Raw genomic sequence first — 22,589 nt, forward strand, 5'->3', positions numbered from 1 at the left:
ATCCATCGCGTGTGTCACGCCTTGGTCCTATTTCTGCTTGGACTATATGGAGACGCTCGAACTCAAAGCAGGAATTTCGCTCGACCCACAACCATCTGCTCCTGTGATATTATGGCGCCTCTGAACTAGGAGAGATCTTGTGCAATTAGATTTAACATACAGAATATAGCTATAATCATCCTGACACAACCTTTACGGCCGTCCATCGCACGGTGACAACGCCACGAGTGGTATGCGTCAGAGGTAGGCAGTCTGTGAAATACTGCTGGTTGGGATTTCTTCGTAACCATAGCTTTTGAGACAAATGCCGACAGTCGTAGCTTACCTACCAGTTGAAATTGTTTGCGATTACTAGTACATTTACGCGTATGCCTAGCTCGCAGCGACGCAGTAGTCTAGATTTCGGATGACACAGCACGCGGAAGTTCCCCAAACTCAAATCACGGTGTGCTTTCCGAACCTAGACTACTTTGCAGACCAGCTTTGTGAAAGATATGAGACGCGGGCGAGTTAGGAGAGTGATAGCACTAAGGACAGAACACCACGAGACTTTGACACTACGAATCGGATTTTCTGGCATGATGATCCGATACCTATGAGAGTCGTATAATGGTGCAATCGTTCCAAGCTTCCCTCAACTAGCATCTTCGTCTGTTTGTGCTGGCAATTTGTAAGCCTTGAAGAGATGCAGAGATTCTCGTAGAGTACAACGGTTCTTTCAGCGGAGGTCAGATACAACCACACGTCACTGTAGTGAATAAAAAGGGTCGTGGACCCGTCACTTCGCACCCCAGGACGATTGGGAATTCAGATACCCTGATTGGGATCTCTACCCACGCTATCATGGCTGAATTTCCCAAAAGGGTTAGTCGCTGTGCTTCAAGTGGCGATCATCGTCCAACACCTACCACCTCACCACTACCTTTCCAAGGATATCCAAGCCCGCCCAAAAACATGGATGCAGCGCATCCGATATATCGCAATGCGACCCTGTCGTAGCTGTGTGGCGCCCTCGACGGGCTCACGCAAGATGTTTGATTCTCCTGCTATTGCTGCGCTCATAGCGATGGCGCGTATAGAGTTTCGTATCATCCGACTTCGCGTTTTAGCTGCGCATCGCAAGCTCTAGCATTGACTATGCGACGCTCATGCTACAGGCTAAACTACCTTATCTATGGGAACGGTCTCAGGACCCGGATGCCTACTGAGTTTGATAATAACAGCTTGGTTCGCTATCTCTACGACTTCGTGGGTGGTACTGTTGTTCTGCGTAGAGGGTCTTGCACTGTATAGCCTTGCGCGGAGTCTGCTTTTGTTATTATCCTTTGTAATTGTGATAGCGATAGATCTCGCGTCGACTTCTTCCTTATAGATACCATTTGCACTGACAGCGCCGGTCCGCTATAGACAACTAATATACTAATTATTCCCGAGCTCGATCGCGAGAAGAGGAGGCTTTAAGAGATTCTACTGAACCATTGGATACACGTTCCACTTACTACACACCGTACCTAAACTCGCAACCATGCTTCCGATCATAGTGCTCCTAAGCGCTTCGCTCGGCCTCACGGCGGCCAAGTCGAGCCCATACATGTTGTACGGAGTGCCGAAAGGTCCCGGCATTGACATCGACGAGATGGAAAACATGGCGACCTTCGATGTAGTTTCTGCAGCAGTCGACAACAGCACTCGATCCTCAAATACAACGCAACCTCCGAAGACCACTACACCCACAATGCCAAACACTCCAGGTCTCGCAGAACCATGCGCTGCTGTCAGTAGCGCGGTAAAAGCCATTCCCTCAGGAAGCCGAAAGGTCCTCCCGGCAGAGTTGGCAGTCAAGTGTCTGCAGTCGGTACCGTTGGATCAGAAAGGCAATATGCAGCTCATCGATGATTTGAAGCTGTATATTGAGTGGCAAAGTAATATTGCATTTCTGAAAAACCCGCCAGCGGAATACACAGAGCAGCCAGTGGACCTTATGGTAGAGATGGACAGCATGAAGAAGCAGTTGGCCGCCAATGGCTTCAACAACGAGTACGACTTTCAATCAGAGCTGAACAAGCTTTTTACTCGCGCTTATGACAATCATCTTGCGTGGCAACCTGACATCCTCGCCGGTGTGGTGCAGTTCCAACGCCCGGCTGGAACAGAACTTGTCTCTGTTTCATCTGATGGGAGTCAATTGCCAGAAATCTATGCCTACCGAGACCTCGAGCTTGCGAAGAACAACACCTCGTTCAAACCTTCCCCAGTGCGAACAATCAATGGTATAGGAGTTGAGGAATATCTGCAGACAGTCGCTACACAAGCCGACTTCCACGATGCAGACACACGTTGGAATGCCCTTTTCCCCAGCCAAGCGCTCATTGCCTCCGGTGTATCTTTCCTTGGATCCTTCCGAACGGGCATGTATCAAGGACCCAATACAACTATGGCCTTTGCCAATGGTACAGCCAAGTCCAACATGAACGTAGCGGTTGTTCTTGGGAACTTTACGGGCGTCACCGATGGGGCGACCTTTTTTAAGAAGTTCTGCTCCGGTCCTGCCATAACGACCACAGCTACTACCACTGCCGCCAATGGTACTAACACGACTATCCCAACACAAAAGCCTAAACCGTCGCATGTTGGGTATCCGAAGGCGGTGCTCATACATCCGAATTTGTCACTTGGCGGTTACTGGATCAATGATACTGGCTATAATGTGAGCTCCCTCGTCCGTCAAAGTGGAATAAAACTAACACACACACCCCCAGGACGTTGCTGTCATGAGCATGCCTTCCTACGAATCGCCCGATGTTCAGCTTTATCAGAATATTATGCGCGACTTCATCCGCATGTCAGTCAAAGCTGGCAAGACCAAGATGATACTCGACCTTCGGGGAAACGGCGGAGGTAATGCAATTCTTGGCTATGACTCCTTCAAGCAGGTGTTCCCGCAAGCCGACCAGGATCCATTCGGGGGTACACGATTCCGCGCGAACGATGCTCTCAACGTTGTGGGTCAGATGACTCGGGACTTCAGTGCCAACAAGACATTCGCGCAGAGCAACCCGATGGCGTTCAAAGAGGCTTTTGGGCAGCTCACTATGAGCGATATCTCCTTGTTTACGAGTGGTTTCAGCTTCCAGCACCAACTTGACATCAACAACAAAGCACTCGGTAGCTGGGAGCAGATGTTCGGTCCTGTGATGGTCAATGCTGATAAGTTCACTACGACGCTCAGATACAACTTCACCGACGAGGTGAGCTATACATATCCGGATTTCTCGGTCATTGGCTTCTTAAAGAATGCGAATGAGACGAAGACACCGCAGCCTTTCAATGCGAATGATATTGTTATGGTAAGCCTTACTCTCCTTTAATCCTGGCCACCGAGCTCATGTGAAAAAGCTCCACGACGGCATGTGCTCCTCAACCTGCACCATCGTTTCGGAACTCCTCAAAAATCAGGGTGGCGTCCGTACCATCACTGTCGGCGGTCAGCCGAAAGCTGGCCCCATGCAAGGCATTGGGGGCACCAAAGGCGCCCAATCCTTTTCCTACGACGATGTACAAATCCGCACTCAGATCGTCTACTTGTAAGCCTGCATTCACTTTCTCACCAATCCGAAACTCCTGACAATCACCGCAGCCTCGGTTCCCCCGAACAACAAGCCCAGTGGAACCAGACCTCTCTTGGCAAAACCGCCTTCGCAGAGCAATTGTTCAAGCGCACCGCCTATAGCGGCGACCGACCTGCTGGCGGCATCAACCTGAAGGACAACCTCCGCCGCGACGATCCTTCTAAAACGCCGCTCGAGTTCATTTACGAGGCTGCTGACTGTCGCATGTTTTACACCGCACCTATGATTAACGATGTAACAATGGTGTGGAAGGGTGTCGTAGATCGCATGTTCAGGAATGGCACAAGTAAGTGTGTGCAGGGGAGTACGGGTGATAAGAGTAGCGTCAGCGGAGGGGGACAGACGAAGGCTGGGAGCGTACCTTCGCCGTCGAGGGCAGGGACTGATGAGTTTCAGGGTGCTGGGTGGAGGTGGAGTGTGAGTGGGTTGGGGTGGGCAGGTGTGGCCGCAGTTCTAGGTCTTGCGGTGTGCCTGTAGACATAGAGTTGAGATGGACTTATAATCACTATGGATGTACGTACTTTACTACCGTATAAAAGCATTCTATGAAGTGTTTACGTTCTTGTTGGACGATCACAGCTGAAGGGAACAGGATCCAGTCGAGAGTATTGAGCTGTCTAAGCAGCTGTCAGCAACTATGCCGTATCCAAAAATCGACTGCAGAGCATTTTGAACTACTCTATCTCCGATTCCTCTTATATTCTCGGCTTCTGCCCTCCCCCTGGGTTCGCTTACAAAGCAGTGGACGCTTCTTTTGTTACACTCGTGCTATACAACGGCCAAATGGCCTATCTCTAGAACAAGCGTAATGATCAGATCTAGGCTACGTACGTCAAAAAGTTTATATTGATACTGGCTCTGCATCAAAAAAAGTTTCGAGTGTCTCTCCCAGCAATGACCACCACCAAATGTATACCAGCTCTACGACGGCTCGATCACAGCAAGCTCTGCCATTAATCACTGTGCTTATTTGATCCTACTCCACAACATCCTGGATCCCGTAAGCACACACAGCTTGTATGGACATGCGAACAAGGACCTCGCAGCATTGAAGAGAGTACCAGCAGCTAAGGCGACGTGGGGACAACTGAACAAGGGCAACCGTTGGCGCATGTATTCTAGACTCAATAACCTGAAGACTACTGCTGGGCGAGAGAAGAAGATCCGGACCCGTATCGAGACGTTGGCGAGAGGCGAGACGCCTACACCGGAAAAGCAAACACTGGCGCGTAAAGAGCGCAACGTGGAGGAAAAACCTTCGCCCGTCCCTGCGACGGTATCAAAAAACGAGCCTACACAACCGATCTTGTCCGGTCGACGAACAAGGACAGGCAGGTTGATTCCTTCCTATGGCGAGTAGCGTCAAGATTATGTTCATGCAAAGTCCGTAAAGCACAGGACCAGAATTGCAGAACATTACCGGAACGACGACTTGGACTTTATTGCCGTTGAGCGTTGGCATTTTGTCGCGCTACTCCAGAGTTTTCAACAATCTCTCAAGGACCGTGTCGGTGAACGCCCAGACGTTGCTCGAGTACTCCTCGCACCAGCTTCTCCCAGTCCACCACGTACTCCGGTAGCCCTGTAGGCTGTACAGCTCCTGTACAAAGCCATGCTCCAATGTATCATCTTGCCGTGGCCAAAGAACTCCGTTATGGGCTGATAAAGCCTTCATGTCTACCTCGCAGTGGCCTGTGTAGTTTAATGTCCCAGCTGCGATCAACTTCTGCACTCCTGAAGTGACCATTTCCTCCGCCTCCTCGTATGTGACGGAGTAATTGGCTCCTAACATCACTCGAAACAGATCAAGGCCAGATGGACCAGTGGTACCAAGACTGAGGCTGTGCGGATAGTGTCGAATGGCCAGGTGGTTAGACGGTTCCACTTCCCTCGGTAGATACTGAATAGAAGAGTTCTCCGGTATGCAGGGTATACTGGCTACACCGACATAGGACCACTCCGGAACCCAAGATCTGAATACCTGAAATTCCTTCTCGTCTTGTCCAAATGGTTTCAGGTTGTACTGGCTTGGGAAAGGTGTCCAGAGGGCTCTTTTAGCTTTGATGAGTGTCTTAGCGGTGTCGCTTCCGGACTTGACGACAATGCGGACGCCTGAGTGGTCTCTTTCCGTTTCGTGGATTGTAGAATTGAGTCGAACGTCTTCCTTGAGCAACTCGTATGCGCGTTGGTACAGAAGACTGTTTGAGGTTTTTGGTTGAATGAAGGTACCCTCTACCACGCCTTTGGTAACCGCGAGCCCAAAAGCTTGCACTACCTGCAGAGTTGGGAGGATCTGCAGGCTGCCAACACCTACACCAGAGATCGTGACGATCCGAGGTACCGCAGCTTCAATTTTCTGGTGTTGTACAAACTCGCCAAATGGCGTGAGGAACACTGCGGGTATTTGGTCTGGCGGAGGAAAGTTCCAGAAGCCTGGTTCGACTAAGTCATTGTACTTCTCCACGAACTGCAGCCATTTTCTAAGTGCTTCCGTGGTTTCATTTGCGGCTGGTGGCGTATAATCCAGTCTCTTGCCTGTCTCGACATCCACGTTGATCGTTGTAAGACGTCGTGATGTAAATGGCCCAAATTCGATGCCAAAGCGCTCGAAGAAGCTAACGGTTGGGCCATAGTGCATGTACGATTGTACACCATACTCGAGTGTTGTGTTGGTCTCAGGCACCGTATATGTATCGACGTGACCACCCAAGCGGTTTTTTTGGCTCAATCACTACTATGCTAGTGTTGAGGTCCTCTCGAAGCCGGACTGCGGCGTATGTACCAGACGCTCCACCTCCGACGATCACAACGTCTCTTTGTATGATGTTCTCCGGTTCGAAACCATCTTCATCTATCTTTGCGTGCGCAAAACCGGCGAAGAACAGCACTAGGAGGCTGATTGCAGAAACTCGCATTCGAAACATATTGGAAGTATGGAAAAAGACCATAATCCTAGGGAAGATGCTGCCTTTCAGCTAGCAGAGACACCGCGTACAGCCCTGCAGGGCTGAGGGTTGTATAATCCGGACCTGTGCTGACGGACATGGTCGCTCTTGGCAACGCCAAAACCACCCAACTGTGACGATCGGTAAGCTGATCAACAACACCGCATGACGAAACCTAAATCAACCATGTCGCCGAGACGTACCTTCCTAGAGCTTTGATATGCCGATGCAAGGGAGAGTGTACATACGCGCTTCACCGGTCAAGCTCACGCTATGCGCCATAGGACAGGTGGTAGCTGATCAAAGTCATGGATCTTGATGCGACCCCTTCGTTGAGGTTTTGTCTCCATCGAGGTTAATCTTGCGGACATTTGTGTTTGCATTAGAGGATGGAGATCAGAAGGGGATTCTCAAAGTGAGCGCGCAGAGGTGCGTTATCGCAATCCATGGATGTACGTCTCGCTTGGAATTGCATTAGTCTGTTCACGGCTAGTCCACTTCGCCCAATGCTCAAGAAGGACCGACGTCACCGGCTGTCGCGTTCACTGTGAAGGAACAACAACGCGCCTTCAACAACACTTCACGCACACTACATCACTACATCCCGACAATGGACAGCCTCCTCAACCTCCTGAGCGCCGGCTTCGACTACCTGACCTCTCCCGGCGACAATACACCACCTCAAACTTCCATGTTTCAACCTCGCCAAAGTCGCCAAAAGGAACGTGACATAGCGGCTACAGTTTCTTACGCAGATATCTGCGTCTCGCGCGCCTTGCTCAAATCGCTGGGTCTACCCACGGAGCTGGTCCTCGAAATCTTAGACTACGCGCAATACGAGCCTGTTCTTGAGTTCGTTAGCGAAGGCCGCCGAGTAGTGGCTGAGGCAGTTATGGGCTCCGCTACTAGCGCGCGCGTTTGCTTGCCCGCCGAAGTCTTCAGTCGCAACACTATATGCCGCATCTCTGGACCTAATGTGGTGCTCAAGGTCAAACAGATCGACTTCGAAATCAAGAGCAAAGATCAAGGATGGACGAGCGAAAACACAATCGGCACATTCCAGACCTCGTCTTGGCTGGAGGTATCTATATTCAGACCGGGTCCGCTATACTCCGCCCTGGACAAGCTTCCATTCTGGGATAGGGAGTATGATAACCCACAAGAGTTGCAGAACCACTTGCTACCTATGGGACATAGGCTTGTTGATGAACGGCCTGTGAGTGCATCAGTCGGTCCACAGGGAGATGAGCTGCCCATTGCGTGGTATCTGCAAGGGAACAAGGTAACAGAGCGGCAAAATATCGACTACCGAGTGGTGTGGACTCCGGACGGTTGGGAAGGCAACCAGGGCACTGGCAATGGTGAGCGTTTCTTTGATGTCTTGAAGGAGGGTGATTCGGTCCTAGTGTGGGCAAGAGCAAAGGTGAGTAGCCAGAATTCCTACCTCACTGTGCTATGGGTTGGAGATAACGGCAGTTGCTGACAGCAAGTAGTACCCACAATGGCGATGCGAAGTCGACAGCATCAAGATGACCGTGCGCTATGGATTCGAAGAGCCGTCGTGAGGCTGATGAGCGTGGCAGATACCCTTGGATAATTCTCTACAGAGAAGCAATGGAACATCCTGCGTCCAGAGTTTTGGACATCTGCCAGCAACTAAGATTACGGAGAATCTGGAAAGCTGATTTGATGATTGAACATACACCCGCACTAAACCCCAACGATTGCGATATTGCCCACCGACCACCCGTTCCGCGTCTGTGTCATCAACGTGCTTTGTTCAAACGTTGAAACTTTCTATAGTTCTCTCGCTTTTCAGGGAAATTCACGATGGCCCCGAGCTACCAAACATGCTCCAGCTGGGCGCATACAAGCGCTAGGCGAGGTTGCAAGTCACGTTTGCACTGCCCTTCGTATTTTCAAGAAAGACCACCTGAGCTTTACTTCGGCCCATGGCGCCTGTCTCTCTCATACTATGCTTGAGCAAGGCAGCACTATAGCACCTGCGCTTGAGCTGTGCCTGATATACATCTCTCACGGGCTGAGTGCGGATATAAAATTCCTGGTCGCTATGCTATCTTCCAGGAACCTGTCCTTCCCAATCCTCCAAAGGAAACATGCCTTCTAAGTTCCCCCAGCGCGCTTTCTGAGCTACTGAATAGGAAATACGTACCAACACATTATGGAGTTATTGCCGTACGGCGTATATAACTTGTTCCAGTAAAGCCAGCGCAGTCGATCAACAACGCATGGAAAATTAGAAACGCCATCGCTATGGGACACCCAGATTGGCTTTTACTGAGCTTCCTTGCCGTGAAATAGAGGACGGCTGGCTATCTAGATGACCCACATCTTTCGAATGACGGTTATGGATTCTTTCTTGAGATCTCCGCTTATCTAGGACCCTATTCGCCCGAAGGGGACTGTTCTGGTTTGGAAAGATCTTCTTACTTTCGTGATAGCTATTAATTTGTGCCTGGCCACATCGTGGTGGTAGGGCTCCGAGTCTTAGCGATAGTAATTGCTAGATATTTTGCTCTCTATCGGCGCATAGACGATTCGAATGATCACCAACCTACCATACATATTCACGACTCTCCTCGGTATTGCCTTGGTCGGCACAGGTGCGGCTAAGAGGACTATTGATCGAATAACTCTACCCTCATCGCCAACATTTTTCTACGGTTGTGCTCCGGAATATGATCCTAGTTCCTACACACGCCTTCATAAGGTACATCGGTAGGTCCCGTTCTTTAAGGTAACCGCTGAGCTTGTCTCTTGTAGGCTCGTATATGCACTATTATATTACGCTATATGATTGTGCCTTCTAAACTACCGCGAGTCACTTCTTGCTAAAACTTCACTCATACCATCCTTCTGTGCTTAATGCCTGGCGAGCATGCCTGATCCTCCCGTAGTGTGAAAGTACACAGACTTCTGAACGCTGAACTCTTCAATACCCCAAATACTATTGGAAGTTCCCCCAACCAGAGCCCTTTACACCCTTGATCGGTACTCCAGGAGCATCTGTACAGGTAACGTTGTTGATATGCACCTGTCCATACTCCAGTTGCTTTGCCATCTCAAACGCATGTTCCCAGCTCCTGCTATGCACCGCTGCATTCAGTCCGTACGCCGAATCATTTGCCTTTGCAACGGCATCTTCGTCGTTCTGGGCCATGTATACCGTCGCAGATGGCCCAAATGTCTCTTCATCAAATATGCGAGCGTTGCGCGAGACGTTGGTGACGAGGGTGGGCTTAAGGCTCGTTTCGCTGATGAATTGGAGACCGCCGGCCAGGAAGGTAGCACCATTCTCCTTTGCATCGCTGAGAACGTCATAGGCATGCTAATACAAGTTATTGAATACGACAAAAAAAAGTTTGCACGTCCTATGCCTTCGGTGGTTCGACTTGCCTTCGCAGACTGTCTGGTAACAGCGTCGCCGGCGCCAGGTATGTGCGAGAACACGGCGGTGAGGTGCTTCACGAAATCGTCATAGATAGCTCGATGAACAATGATCCGCTCTGTAGAAAAGCAGAGCTGACCGTGGTCCGCAACCGCTGACAACGTTTAATACCTCTTATGCTATATGGGGCACCGGGAGATGACTTACCACCCATAGCACAAAGCTTCGCCGCCTGTTCCAGATCGGCGTCCTCAAGGACCAATGCTGGACCCTTTCCACCAAGCTCCATCAACACAGGCTTGAGATACTTTGCGCATAACTGACCGATTTTGCTACCCACGGCGGCACTGCCGATGAAGTCTACTTTTCGGAGTGCCTTATGCGCGACGATTGCTTCAGTAACGGCAGCAGCGTCCTCTCTCCGGGCCTGGATCATGTTTATTACACCAGGTGGAATGCCTGCTTCTTCGAATGCTTCGAGCAGCAAGTGATGTGTGAGAGGGCAGAGTTCTGAGGCCTTGACAACTATAGTGCAGCCAGCTGCGAGTGCCATACTCATTGCTCGGACGGGGAGTATCACTGCACCGTTCCATCTGTAACAATTAGTCCCGAGATTCGGTCACCCAATGAGTAGGATTATCCAGATGATTACTTACGGTGGGATGATCAACACAACCCCCACCGGTTCTCGGACCGTGATCGTCAATCCACCAACGTCTTCTCCACCCTCTCCACTCGCATTCTGCGCCACAACGCCTCTCAATTCAGTCGTCGCAGATGCAACCTCTCGGATCCATTCCGTAGATCGCAAGTTGAACTGTGCAAATGCTTCCGCACAGCTCGTCTCCGTCATCTGTGCTTGCATCACCTCTTTACCTTTCTTTTCCAGTACATCTGCGGCTTTCAAAATGAGTGCTCGGCGATGTGCAGGCGTTGTTTTCCGCCATTGAACGAGGGCTGAAGCGGCAGACTCGACGGCCAGGGCAGCTGTTTTGGGGGAAACAGAGACGGCGTAATGGACAGGCTTGTCTTGAACGGAAGAGATGACGGGGAAGAGGTTGTCGTCTTCAGAAGCAGCATGTGCAGCCCCGTTGATCCAGAGCGGAACAACTGGGAGGTTGTCGGGCGACAGAGGATGCGTGATGAAAGGCATGTTTTCTCCTCTTTCCTTTACAGAGTACTAGATTGGGGGGTGATTCCTGGATATGCAGAAGATATTGTGCCTGGGAATGAAGACTTACAGTCGAGAAGGACCTGTCGGTCACTTATATAGGAATCAGTGTGTACCCGAGATGCCGTAGACATCGTGGTCCTGGCCGGCCGTAGCGTCCACCACTATCTCCGCCATCCGCACCCGCCGTAGACCCATGTCCGGGAGGAGGTACCTTTTTGTCCAGGAAAGTTGTCATACAGCTGCTCTTATTGGTGCTGACGTTGGCAGGCCACTTCAGAAGAAATACAATACGCTGCAGTGGGTTAGCTCGGATGCCAGACTGGCAAATATTACTCAGGTACATATGGAGAAAACCCAGCGGCCAAGAAAAGGACATGACTGAGCGGAGCCGATTGGGTCCTCCGTGGCTGCTCTGGTCAGCCCGATCACGACGCTTCGGCGTCTCGTCGATTCGGGGAATAGATGCTATAATGGGCAGTGGACGGCGTGCCTCAATGTGCTGTCTTACGTCATGGAAACCCCTAGAGATATACGTACTGACAGTGCACACTATGTCTCCCCCGAGACTCGTACTTGTTCCCTCGATGTAGTGTTTCGTACCCATGCGTGGCTCGCTACCGTAGGTTCCCTTTGTCTGCGGGCTCAGGGATTGTACCCAGGACTGACTACGCCGCATCGTATCGCCCTGGCTTACATGCTTCACAGGAACATCTTTCGTTCCCGCCTATTAGGGCCCAGCACAGAGAATCCGCCATCACAACTTCTTCGCTTTCAATTTTGTGGCTGGCTAAGTCACATGCATATCCTTTGTCAAGGAATGGGCTTACTACGCTATCGCCCTGATGGCGCTGCTTCCACGGCCTAAGAGCTATCACAGAAGGCGCAATCGGGAGCCTTGACTCCACCATGGCAGTTTACTTCGCGCGTAGACATGGCTCTTATCCTTTTTCGATCTCACCTTCACCTTCACGCCGGCCACGCACTTTGACTAGACCTGGTATAAAAAGACGGCCACGCCAGTCTCTCCAGCACATCTTTCCATCCGTTTGCTCGCACTTCAGGAACGAATTTCGACCACGTCCGCTGTACACCCTGCGAAGATGCAGCTCACCCTCCTCATCTCGTGCTCTCTATGCGCCTTCCTGAATTTGGGTTTGGCCGCAGATGCGCGTTCGAACAAGCCGGCCGTAGTCATGGTCCCCGGAGCTTTCCACTCGCCTGAGGTTTTCGGGAAGGTGACACGTCAGTTAGCTCAAGCCGACTACGAGTTCCTCGACGCTGTTGCTCTACCCTCAGTCGGCCACCTGGTCGGTCGACAGGCTGATACAAACGCTGTCAAGTCGGTTCTCTGTAAGTATCTCAGAACCGTAAGATTCAACTGCTGACCTTGCTCAGACAAGCATCTCAACGCCGGTAGGGACGTGGTCCTGGTTGGAAACAGTAAGCTAGATAGGACAGCGCGCCAGACTTGGAAAGGAAACTGACGTTCATCAGGCTATGGCTGCACTGTCATTGGAGAGGCCGTCAACGGCGCTCCTCGCTACTCGGCCTCATCAGCTAGCCCCGTCGCTACCGACTCCGTAGGTCGCGGTCGTATCATCAGCCTCATTTACCTTGCCGGCTACATTCCCACCATTCAGGAGGTCGAGCATCCCGCCAGCAAACCAGACATACACGACGTGTCTCCAGCATTGTTCAATTACCACGACGATACGGGCAAGGTCACAGCTGACGGCGACCCTACTCTCCCACCCCAGAAGGCCTTCTACAATCTTCTACCGCCGAGAGAGGCTGATTACTGGACCGGCAAGCTCGACTTCTCCTCGTTTGACGCCTTGAATGCCACTGCGACATACATACCTTACACGGGCGACTTCGAGGTTGTATATGTGGTCGGGAGCCAAGACAAGTCTGTTACACCTGAGTGGGCGCAGGCTTTCATTGATCAGCCAGGTGCAAAATTCACCGTGGAGCACCTTGATGCTGACCATATTTCGATGCTGAGCAAGCCGAAGGAGGTCTCGGGCTTGATCGTCAAGTACTCCAAGAATCCTTATGCATAACGGCAAGCAGTAGAGGAAACGTCGTAGCGATGTCTCGATCCCATTAGACGGTCTGAGTGATAATTCGCATTACAGAATATGGCGAAAATATGGTAAAGAGATTGGGTCCAAGAAGACGATGTGTATAGTACTTAGAGTGCTCGCACCAACAGAATGGAGAGGTTTTTCTAGCAGCCCGCAGCCCTCTCTCTTCATACCAAAAAAACTCTTACATGCCGGCCATGCTGCCCACTCCTCATTCCTCGTCACTCGTGCTAACACTAACCCTAATTCTGTCAATTTTCTAAGTGGCGCCCGTCTTTACGTCATTTCTCGAGGGGTAGCTCAGTGGATAGTGCCAATTACATTGTGCGTCTGTCCATGCCTTCCTATGTGGAATGGCTGAACAGCTTTCCCAAGACGGTGTGAACGTCCTTGCCTCTTTACTTGCATGTCCGCTGATAGGAGCTGTATCTTTACTATCGACGCTTGCAGTTGATCTTCTTTCGACTGTCGTTTTCGAAAGTGGGTACAGGTCTGTCTTCTACGCGTTCCTGCACGCCACGGATTTTCGTTAGATCTCTCGATGGTACGCCTCCTTTGCGATCCTCTCTCAACTCAACAACACTGTTCGAGCGCTGTCTTATAGTATGATGCGGTGAATCATCGGCGTTGTTGCTGTCGCTTAAATTAGAATTGGCCACACGGCCAGCTTCGAGAGCTCTCACTTTCTCTTCTAGCTGACTCCCGTAGTCTTTGAGAAGTTCCGTATCCTGGAAAGTTATTCGTCGAATCCTTTCCGAATCAAATTGTCTGTCTGATGGCTCACATAACGTTGATCCCAAAAATGCCTCGGCCATCTGAATCATGGATGCTCGCAGTTATCGAGAACTTCACACACGTCAGCGTTGCAAAAACACCTTCTGGAAGTACACAAGCAAGCCCCTTCACCCCGGACTTATATAATCATTATCTGAGCAAATTGCTAGCTCTGCTTCTGTAGTCCGTTGCTGCTGCGAGTGCTATCATCAGTGCATCTCTTGCGTACTGAAAAGGGATTTTCTTCAGGCCCCTAATAACATCTCTCCCAAGTGCAAATAGCAGAAGCCTAAGCCTCTTCTTGAGTCGCGACATGCTACTCAAAGAGTACATGCTGTTGATTGTCGACTCCGCTTCATTGATGATCTTATGCACGGGCTCGTTACAGAAGTCAAAGACAATCGTCTTTCGACCCCTGTAGACCAGGGTAAAGTCTTGAAGGCCTTACACGTTCGATGTGGAGTCTTTGATAGATCCATGGAGCTGGAATGTGTATGAGCTAGATAGAAGCGAGCTATCCTTTTTCCCAACTTACTATGTTAATGTCGTTTAGTTCGTACATGTATTTGGTAAGTGTCCTGCGTGCACCTTTGAGAGTGGATGCGAATTTGTCTAGCTTCAACGTAACATCCAGCAGAGTAGAAACACTCACAGCGCCTTATAGCGCTCATGTTGTGCTAAGGGTATGATTCAATGCGGCCAGCAGGAGATCGCATGGGCTTCGAACGTAAGGCTGAGGAATGGAGTACAAAATCAACGGAAGTCGGGAATGCCAGCGGAGGGAAATCTATCCGTCCCCGAAAACCCAAGCTTGTATGCACCAGAAGTAGTGGATTTAGAAGGTCAGGATGTGCCCCTCCCAGACTTGCAGCTCGCTCGGAAAGATGGTCCGCAAGTGCAGCTGTCACTGCATGGGTGCACTCTTATTGGTCCATCACAGCCAATCATGTTTGGTTGAGATGCCATGTTCACCGGTTTTGACTGCTGAGAGGGAGCGTGTTGTCTAAAACCTGCCTTGAAACCAACTCTCTATATAAATCGACATGTTGTTGTGGATCAATGAGTGAGTATACCGATTTCAGCCGTCAATCAGATTCTTCCACTAATGAGAAAGGAAACATGCTTCTGGTCTGACATGCGATTTGGCAAGCAGGAAGTGAAATCAAAAGACAAGGCGCTGCGAGAGGAGTCTTCGAGACGCTAGAATGACTTGGGTTCTCTCCTTCAGGATCAAAGCACCAAGCCACATATCTGTTTCTTTCGACGCTGCGACAATCGACGCTTGCCACGGGGCAGATACAATAAGTAGTGGCCTGTTTTTCTGGGCTCGCTTCGTTTTCACCCAAAAACTGGAGGTCGGACATGCGTCTTGGCCTTTGCCGGACTCTCCCTAACATAACGAACAGAGCTGTGAGCATGACGGTGGGAGGCATGATGGCTTTAAAAAAAAAGCAGCCGAATAGAAGAAAGGGAATTTTTACAAGCGGCAGATAGGTTGACAGGTTCACAAGTTCAAAGCTATGCACGCAGAGAAAAGCGACCGAGTTCACGTACGGAATGATGAAATGCAGCCCCACAACCTATCACCAGCCCCATTCGTCACCTTCCCATAAATAAATCCCCACAAGCCTCCGTCTCTTTGTGCTCATGATAAACCACACACCTGCTCCCCCTCCACGGCTTACAGCTCTCCCACCTCCTCCCATAACACACCTTCCTCCTCCTTACGCCCTTTGCCTCCTCGTCCTCCAAGACACCACCCCTCCCATCCTCCCAACTCGGCACACCGACCCCCTCCTCATAACATCGTATACACCACGCACAACAACACTCATCACACCCCACCGCCCCAATCCTGGGCGGCAAGATAACCCTACAGCTTTCACAAGAACGCGTAGCATGCCAACTCAGCGGCAACCAGCCCCTCAGCCGATGTCTCTGCATCGTCTGCGCACACGGTTTCTTCAGCCTTACACAAAGATCCCTCAGGAACTTCGCATGCCAAGCATCCGTATGCGTCGCGAGCAGCTTATCTGTCTTCTTGAACGCAAACAAGTCCAGCACGAGCTGCCTAACCTTCGCACCCTCATCAATTTCATTGTACAAGATCCTCGTGTCGGAAGGTGTGAGCACGCTATTCGTTGAGTCCGCGAGATCTGCCATCATGTCCACAATATGGTTGCGCAGGCCTTCAAAGCAGAAGCGGTCCGCGAGGATGTACAGGTGGAGCATGGTATAGTAGGCGGGTTTTCCATCTTTGAAGGGGACAGGCTTGATAGTGCCTGTGTAGAGCCATGTGACGAGGAGTTCGAAGATTTCGACGGAGATATCGTCCAAGCGGATGGATTGGTCTGTGGCTTCGAGGAAGGGACCGGTGAGAGCGGCGCGAAAGTAGGGCGATTGCTGCGTGAGGAGGGAGGTATGCAGGAGGAAGCGAGTGGATTTGGAGCCCGCGCCAACGAGGATCTCGGACGTCCTGGTGAAGTGGTCGGCAGTCGTTCTGGGGTTTCGTTAGCCCGTCTTAAAGTGGATGTGGTTTTTTGTGAAATTGTATGGTTCGCTCGACAATGTTGGACTTACCTCAGAGTTCCAGCGCTCACCGTGTATGGCGGCGGCAACGTTGTCGGGATGCGTGTCATTCTATCCTCCAACACCAATACTCTTCCAAAGTTAATAATCGAAGACGGGCGTTGGGTGAGGTCGTGACAGGTCACGAGAGGTACGATTAGGTCGGTCGAACAGGGCAGTGAAGGGAATTTGCCTTCATTTGAGCATCCTCATATACCCCGTCCGCGAGCGGAAGTCTTTCACAGCCTGAGGAATGCATCGCGAGCTATATCGGATACAGAAGCGTTCATTGTCGAGGATCTGGTTACCGTGTGGTTGACGCGCGCAGCTACGTCGCGGAGACAAAGAATGGGCGAGCGCGCTAACTTGATTCCGGGAACGGAAAGCACAAACACAGCACCTCAAACACGATTCTAAGCCACCACCAACGTAGCGAGATAAATAAAGACAGCGGTAAGAGGCAGTGTTGGGATGTTACATGATATTGCCCAAAGATTTGATGTATCGAGCAGCCCCGGTAGGTAGGTAATCTAAGTGGCACTGCTCACTCACCAGCTAGAATACAATCGTCTCTGTTTCACAGCCACCATCTCCACCATACTATGAAAATCTGAGCATTCAGGCCGTTAGAAGTGCGTGCACTCGCCAATCGGTAATGAAGTGAAGGACCGTGCATGCTAAAGATGCCGGGAATCCAAATCCGTTTACGCCGTGCTACCAGATACAATTAGGTCTTGACAGGAGCCTATCAGACCGGTCAATCCACACTTGTAAGTATCGAAAGTGGTCGTAGGTAATGGGTAAGTAAGAGTTCCGTTTAGAGCTTAGATTCGGTGTTTTTCCGATTCTAGCTTGAGTAAGCTTCAACGTCCGTGACTTTGCTGTCCGGGCATCTCACCGAGTCGAGAATAGAGCATGTACAGCGCCATTTGGTTGCACTCTTGAGTGCCTGTGATTGTGACAAGACGCTCGTTGCTGTTGTCGGTCGGTTCGTTGATCTTGATGACGCTACCGCTCAATTGTCTAATTTCGTTGATCTTAGCACCGCCCTTACCAATGATAGCTCCGACCATGTCGTTGGGAATGTAAATCTGCTGTGTGAGCGGCTGCAGCGTAATTAGCGGATTTGTTCAGATTTGGTAGGCATGTAGCCATCCTCCGCCTATTGCGCCAGAGAGACAACTTGGAGAACTAACCTGACCGGGTACCTGAACAGGAGGCTGGTTAGGCACTGCACCATGTCCATGTGCAACTGGGGCAGCGGCGTGGTGTCCACCATAGGGGCCAGGCTGCGGTGTGGGAGCGCCGTAGTGGCCACGCGCAGGTGAGCCAGCACCATATGGCATGCTAGGCTGGCCGTATGCTTGCTGTGGAGCCTGCGCATGCATACCATATTGGGGGGTGTTGACCATGCACAGGAGTGCGCTGCGCAGGATGGGCTTGTCGACGATAATTGTCGGGGTAGTTGTACTGGCCGCCAGCGGGCTGGGGAATGTAGGGCTGAACAGACATACCGCCGGGCACAACGTTCGCCGCAGTTCCGCTACGAGTGGCATACTGGGATGCAGCTGGACCGCCGAAACGTTCCGTCAGTTGCTCTACAAGAGTTTGTGCCACATAGTATACAGCAATGTGTACAGCATCGGCGACGCCCAGCACGACAAGGGATCGTTCGCCGGAGTTGGGCAGCATGGTGTCTGAAGCGTTTAGCTTGGCATTGGACGCTTCCTGAATCTCGCGTATGCGAACTCCACCCTTGCCAATGATGGAGCCAATGAGAATGTGCGGGATCAGCAAACGCATGGGGTAAGCCTTAGAAGTGCCCGTGGAAGCGGTCTCAAGGTCCTCTTGATTGAGAGTACGCACAATGAGGCCAAAAGCCTGGACAAGTAAGCTTTCGTTACAATGCATCATGACGGAGAAAATTACCTTTGATACAGCATCAACCTGGCCACTAACCGTCAGGATGCGCTCTACAGCGCCCCGTGCATAGTCACTCACGGTGCATTTAGCGCCGGAGAGACGTCGAATCTGGGTGACATTCTCACCACCTTTTCCAATGATGGTGGCAGCTTCGCTGGTACCAATGCAAGCACGCAGATGCAGCCAGTTAGTTTCGTCTTGGTGCTGGGTGTGGGCAGCGGGACGGCCATTGGCACCGGAGGTTGACTGGATGGGCTGGGTATCAAGCGAGGGGAACGACGGCGGGCGCGTCGGGGAGCACAGTGTCCGTCTGCGCATCTTCCTTAGCACCATTCTCGTTGGCCAGAGCTCCTTCAGCAATTACCTCGGCCTCAGCGTCACCCTCAGCGTTGATGTTTTCGGGCGCAATGTCCTCAGCTTTCACTGGCTGCGCCGTGTCGATGTCCTCGGCAGCCGGCTCATTGACAACCTTGTCCAGAGCAGGGCGCTTGGCATCGGGCTGGTCATTGGGACCGGAGGGCGAGGAGGGCTCTTCGAGGGGTCGCTTGGTGGAGGAGGTCGCGATGGTTGGCGACGCAGACATCTTTTCTAAGGCTTGTGGAGTCCAGTTATGGGTAGTATTTCTTCACGAGCTCAAGCGAAGCTGGAATTGGATTGATTGAAATTGATTCAATTCTTAGCCACGTTACGTACAGCGGGGGCTGTTAAGGAAAACGTGCTGGTGCTGGCGAGGGATGGGACTGCGACGGGGCGAGGGGCGAGAGGCAGGGTCGTCGGAAGCTGGGATAGGCTGGGAAGCGTGCTGTAGCGGGCGGATAGAAGTCGGATGGGAGAGCAGCGTCTCGATGAGAGGTGCCGCGGGGGCTTGTGCAGGTGCAGCGATGTGTCGAAGGGAGTGGGTGTAGCTTGGAACAAGCGTCGACGTAGAGGAGAAATTGGCCTAAGTAAAGAGAAAGCTCGCTCGTCAAACCTTCCTGGGGGACAAGCAGCCGGCGTCTCAGATTCGAGGGCGCGTCTGCGTCTGCGCGATGCTCGAAGTAAGAGCAAGCAGATATGGGGAAGGAAGCGAAGCCAAGTGCGGAAAGGGAGGGGTCAGTGAGTGCAGGTGGTGTGCGCAAGTGAAAAGAAGAGTCGTCGCTGCCGTCCAAGCCAAAAGAGAAGCGGAGGCGGAGATCTGCTAGCCTAGTGGAGAGTTGGCGTCTTGGCAAGTTGCACTCGTCACGTGGACCGCTTTTTGCAGGTGCGGGCTCTCGGTGCTGTGTCTACTATTACGCGTCACAGTATTACCGAGCACTAATCGCACCGCATGACTTATACTATTCTTGAATCGTGACGGGACGCATTCCAAGGTTGTGGTGAAATTGGACAACAACAGGCTACCTTCATCCGTTGCCCGGTCGCGACTTCCTTTCGCGGCACCGAGTCCCCGTCTGATCTTCCCTTTTCTGCTCGCAGCAAAAATGGTGCAGCCAGACACCGATACCATTGCGCGCATACGGAAGTCTACTGCGGAGACGCGCGACCTACAGCGTGGCGCCATGGACCTTGACGCGTCCGGCACTGAGACGCGTCTCGAACAGACGGTGCGGGAACTCCAAGCACGCGTCGACGAACAACAAGCTGCTCTGGATCAGGTCAGAATCTATAACCAAAAGGTAAAGAATGCTCGCTAACACACCAAAGCTACGCCGCTCTTCGCACGTCAATATACAGCAAGCAGCCTACGCCTCTGGAAACCCACGTGACAAGCTGAAGCAACTGCGCGCAGTAAAGGCCGCGTACACAAGTCTCACGCCAGTTGCGCCGTTTCTGCCGTCAAAAGACTCCGTGCTGCCCGCCTTGCTCGCAACCCGTACACTACAGCAGAACGTCCGGGGCACCAAACAAGCCATAGCCAGCACTGAGGCACAGATCACATCTAGCGAAGCTCTACTCAAGCAGGAAGAGGCGAATCTGCATGATGCAAATCTAATCGAGGAAGCTCTGCGCGACCGGACGGTGAGACTGGAAGCTCAGATCGAGGACCGATCACAGAAAGCACCTGCACAGCTTGCAAAGGAACTCATCGCTGCTAAGCGTGCTCAAAAGAAAAGGCACGACGAGGAAACGCAGCGTCTTGGTGATGCCCTCAACGAGTTCGTCGACGACTACCTCTCCGCTATGCTTGCTGCGGAAGAGCTTGGCGGTCCTGTCGTTGGCGACATGCTAAACGTTGAGAACGAAACTCTCGCAGCTGGCTTTACGAAGAAAGGAAGGGCGAAAGCTGCGAAAAAGCCCGTGTCTGACAACATCCGGCAACGCAGGATCGATCAAATCTGGGGCAGCAGAGCTGCTGTTGAAGAAGAGGAAGAGCCGTTGACTGAAGCCGAAGCTGCCGACGCCGAGATGCGTGAGCTCATTGGGATCTTGTTCAAGACCTTGACCGGGCCTGGCGGTGGAAGGGCCTACCATCAGCTTGAAAGGGACTCTGCTGCCTCGCGATTCCTCGTGAGGGCGAAGATCGCGCAGTTCCATCCAAAAGATGCCCAGAAGTTGCGGCTCATCGACTTCGGAAGAGAGCTGGATGACTGAGAGCCAGGATAGTCGAGGTTTACAGTACAGGTTCAGTCCTCGCCAAGTACCTTGACCCTGCCATTACCGATATGCACGGTGCACACGACGCTGAGAGCGCGCTGGCTCGAGGTCGTGTTATGGGTGTCTTCGTCCGAAGACAGACCGTCCGTCTGTTCCTTACATGTTACGCCTCTTTGACGCACACCCCTCCCCTTCGCCATGCCAATATTCACGATATACACTACCCGAGGAAGTAGCGCAACCCGAGGCCCGTTCAGAGAAACAGCCGCCGCCAGCTCTGTCCGCCATGGCTCCATTGGAGCACCTAAGCCTCTCGAGCACCTGAAGTAGATCAAGCATAAGGTCTTGGCCTGGGGTACCCTCGCTCGACGTCTGGTCACATGCGTGTTCTTCCCGAGGCAGACGATCTACTTGCCTACAGGGAAGAAGAGCGAACCGAGGCGCCTTAAGAAGAACAGCCTGAGACATGCTGAACGCCTTTTGGTGGGTTGTCTAATACGATTCATCAATAACCACCACCGTTCTATTGCTCATCGACGAACTCATTCACGAAGCCCAGCCGACTGACCGCTTCCTCAACACCTTGTCATAGCTGTGTTTCACCCGGTCAGACAATGCAGCCTTGCACAAGCATGTGACAACATATTCCAAGGCCTTGCGCTCTAGCGAAAAGCATGCTGCTGCGACTGAGCTTCCGGCAGCTGTTGACGTCGAGGCACAGGATAAGGATGTGTACGCTGCAGACGCAGTGAGTACCTTGAGCACGTCTTCAAGATTTATCGCCCCGCCCACGCCCAGCTCAACGTTATGCAACCCCTGGACTGCGTGTCCACGCAGGCCCTCGACGACATTCTTTCATGCGTCGACTAGTCCATGATCTTTTAGGCGGTCTTATTTTGTGCCGCATAGCACGCGTAGCGATAAGGTTTAGGTAGACGGGCGCAAAAGCAGCGGCATGAAGAATTGGGGCCATGGGTCACGGGTGACGACATGATGTATAAGGAACATTTGCATCTAAAGTTCAGTTGTAGCTTCGATTCCTCGTAGACTGGCATAATGTGGATCGTTCAAAGACAGTCCTTCTAAAGGGCTCTGAATTCGTCGGTCAGTGTCACATGCATCGCGATGTACTCAGTCGATTTCCTCGAGGCAAATCGTAGATACAAGTAAATAACTGCTTCCACACTGTGCGCATTCGTAACATTCCCTATTTACAGATGACGTGTGAAGGAAGGCGCAGGTGCTCCTTGTGCAGTCCATTTCCCCCACATTATATCACTTTCCTTCTGTACTTTCGATCACGAATCATCAGGGGCGCTCTCACCTTAGTGACCCTATTAAGGCTACTCCGAAAGGCCAATTCAGTAAGATTCCAGCCGTAAGTGCTGCTCAGTTGCTCACAACGCGTCTTATGCAATGACGAACAACACACAATCGAATATCCTGCTTACGATCTCCCACGATCCACGAAATCGTGACCGGCAATAGCGACAGCTAGGTGTTGCA

The 22,589-nt window shown here is 51.8% G+C and overlaps 8 protein-coding genes across 8 annotated transcripts; 4 read left to right on the plus strand and 4 right to left on the minus strand.

Annotated features, from left to right (window-relative positions):
- Nucleotides 1–1,525: 1,525 nt before the first annotated feature.
- Nucleotides 1,526–4,989, plus strand: N0V89_009798 (uncharacterized protein; the record flags this gene model as incomplete). The annotated part of the gene is made up of 6 exons (XM_056218547.1): nucleotides 1,526–2,707; nucleotides 2,760–3,347; nucleotides 3,397–3,584; nucleotides 3,638–3,915; nucleotides 4,446–4,456; nucleotides 4,549–4,989. 6 exons carry the CDS (start codon nucleotides 1,526–1,528, stop codon nucleotides 4,987–4,989), a joined length of 2,688 nt encoding a protein of 895 aa, XP_056067812.1.
- A 111-nt stretch (nucleotides 4,990–5,100) lies between these two features.
- Nucleotides 5,101–6,553, minus strand: N0V89_009799 (uncharacterized protein; the record flags this gene model as incomplete). Its single annotated transcript, XM_056218548.1, has 2 exons — nucleotides 5,101–6,303; nucleotides 6,365–6,553. 2 exons carry the CDS (start codon nucleotides 6,551–6,553, stop codon nucleotides 5,101–5,103), a joined length of 1,392 nt encoding a protein of 463 aa, XP_056067813.1.
- A 631-nt stretch (nucleotides 6,554–7,184) lies between these two features.
- Nucleotides 7,185–8,139, plus strand: N0V89_009800 (uncharacterized protein; the record flags this gene model as incomplete). Its single annotated transcript, XM_056218549.1, has 2 exons — nucleotides 7,185–7,997; nucleotides 8,068–8,139. The coding sequence occupies 2 exons, from the start codon at nucleotides 7,185–7,187 to the stop codon at nucleotides 8,137–8,139; spliced, it is 885 nt and encodes a 294-aa protein (XP_056067814.1).
- Nucleotides 8,140–9,542: 1,403 nt separating this feature from the next.
- N0V89_009801 (uncharacterized protein) lies at nucleotides 9,543–11,136 on the minus strand (the record flags this gene model as incomplete). The annotated part of the gene is made up of 4 exons (XM_056218550.1): nucleotides 9,543–9,903; nucleotides 9,948–10,137; nucleotides 10,191–10,508; nucleotides 10,695–11,136. 4 exons carry the CDS (start codon nucleotides 11,134–11,136, stop codon nucleotides 9,543–9,545), a joined length of 1,311 nt encoding a protein of 436 aa, XP_056067815.1.
- Nucleotides 11,137–12,257: 1,121 nt separating this feature from the next.
- N0V89_009802 (uncharacterized protein) lies at nucleotides 12,258–13,220 on the plus strand (the record flags this gene model as incomplete). Its single annotated transcript, XM_056218551.1, has 3 exons — nucleotides 12,258–12,507; nucleotides 12,553–12,597; nucleotides 12,652–13,220. The coding sequence occupies 3 exons, from the start codon at nucleotides 12,258–12,260 to the stop codon at nucleotides 13,218–13,220; spliced, it is 864 nt and encodes a 287-aa protein (XP_056067816.1).
- A 2,723-nt stretch (nucleotides 13,221–15,943) lies between these two features.
- Nucleotides 15,944–16,657, minus strand: N0V89_009803 (uncharacterized protein; the record flags this gene model as incomplete). Its single annotated transcript, XM_056218552.1, has 3 exons — nucleotides 15,944–15,965; nucleotides 16,012–16,518; nucleotides 16,599–16,657. 3 exons carry the CDS (start codon nucleotides 16,655–16,657, stop codon nucleotides 15,944–15,946), a joined length of 588 nt encoding a protein of 195 aa, XP_056067817.1.
- A 753-nt stretch (nucleotides 16,658–17,410) lies between these two features.
- Nucleotides 17,411–19,092, minus strand: PBP2 (PAB1 binding protein; the record flags this gene model as incomplete). Its single annotated transcript, XM_056218553.1, has 6 exons — nucleotides 17,411–17,433; nucleotides 17,485–17,692; nucleotides 17,783–17,933; nucleotides 17,977–18,467; nucleotides 18,516–18,755; nucleotides 18,811–19,092. The coding sequence occupies 6 exons, from the start codon at nucleotides 19,090–19,092 to the stop codon at nucleotides 17,411–17,413; spliced, it is 1,395 nt and encodes a 464-aa protein (XP_056067818.1).
- Nucleotides 19,093–19,969: 877 nt separating this feature from the next.
- On the plus strand, nucleotides 19,970–21,080 carry N0V89_009805 (uncharacterized protein; the record flags this gene model as incomplete). The annotated part of the gene is made up of 2 exons (XM_056218554.1): nucleotides 19,970–20,164; nucleotides 20,193–21,080. 2 exons carry the CDS (start codon nucleotides 19,970–19,972, stop codon nucleotides 21,078–21,080), a joined length of 1,083 nt encoding a protein of 360 aa, XP_056067819.1.
- Nucleotides 21,081–22,589: the final 1,509 nt, after the last annotated feature.

The sequence above is a fragment of the Didymosphaeria variabile genome, assembly GCF_027946475.1.
Source record: "Didymosphaeria variabile strain IMI 356815 chromosome Unknown scaffold_7, whole genome shotgun sequence".
NCBI classification, from domain to species: domain Eukaryota; kingdom Fungi; phylum Ascomycota; class Dothideomycetes; order Pleosporales; family Didymosphaeriaceae; genus Didymosphaeria; species Didymosphaeria variabile.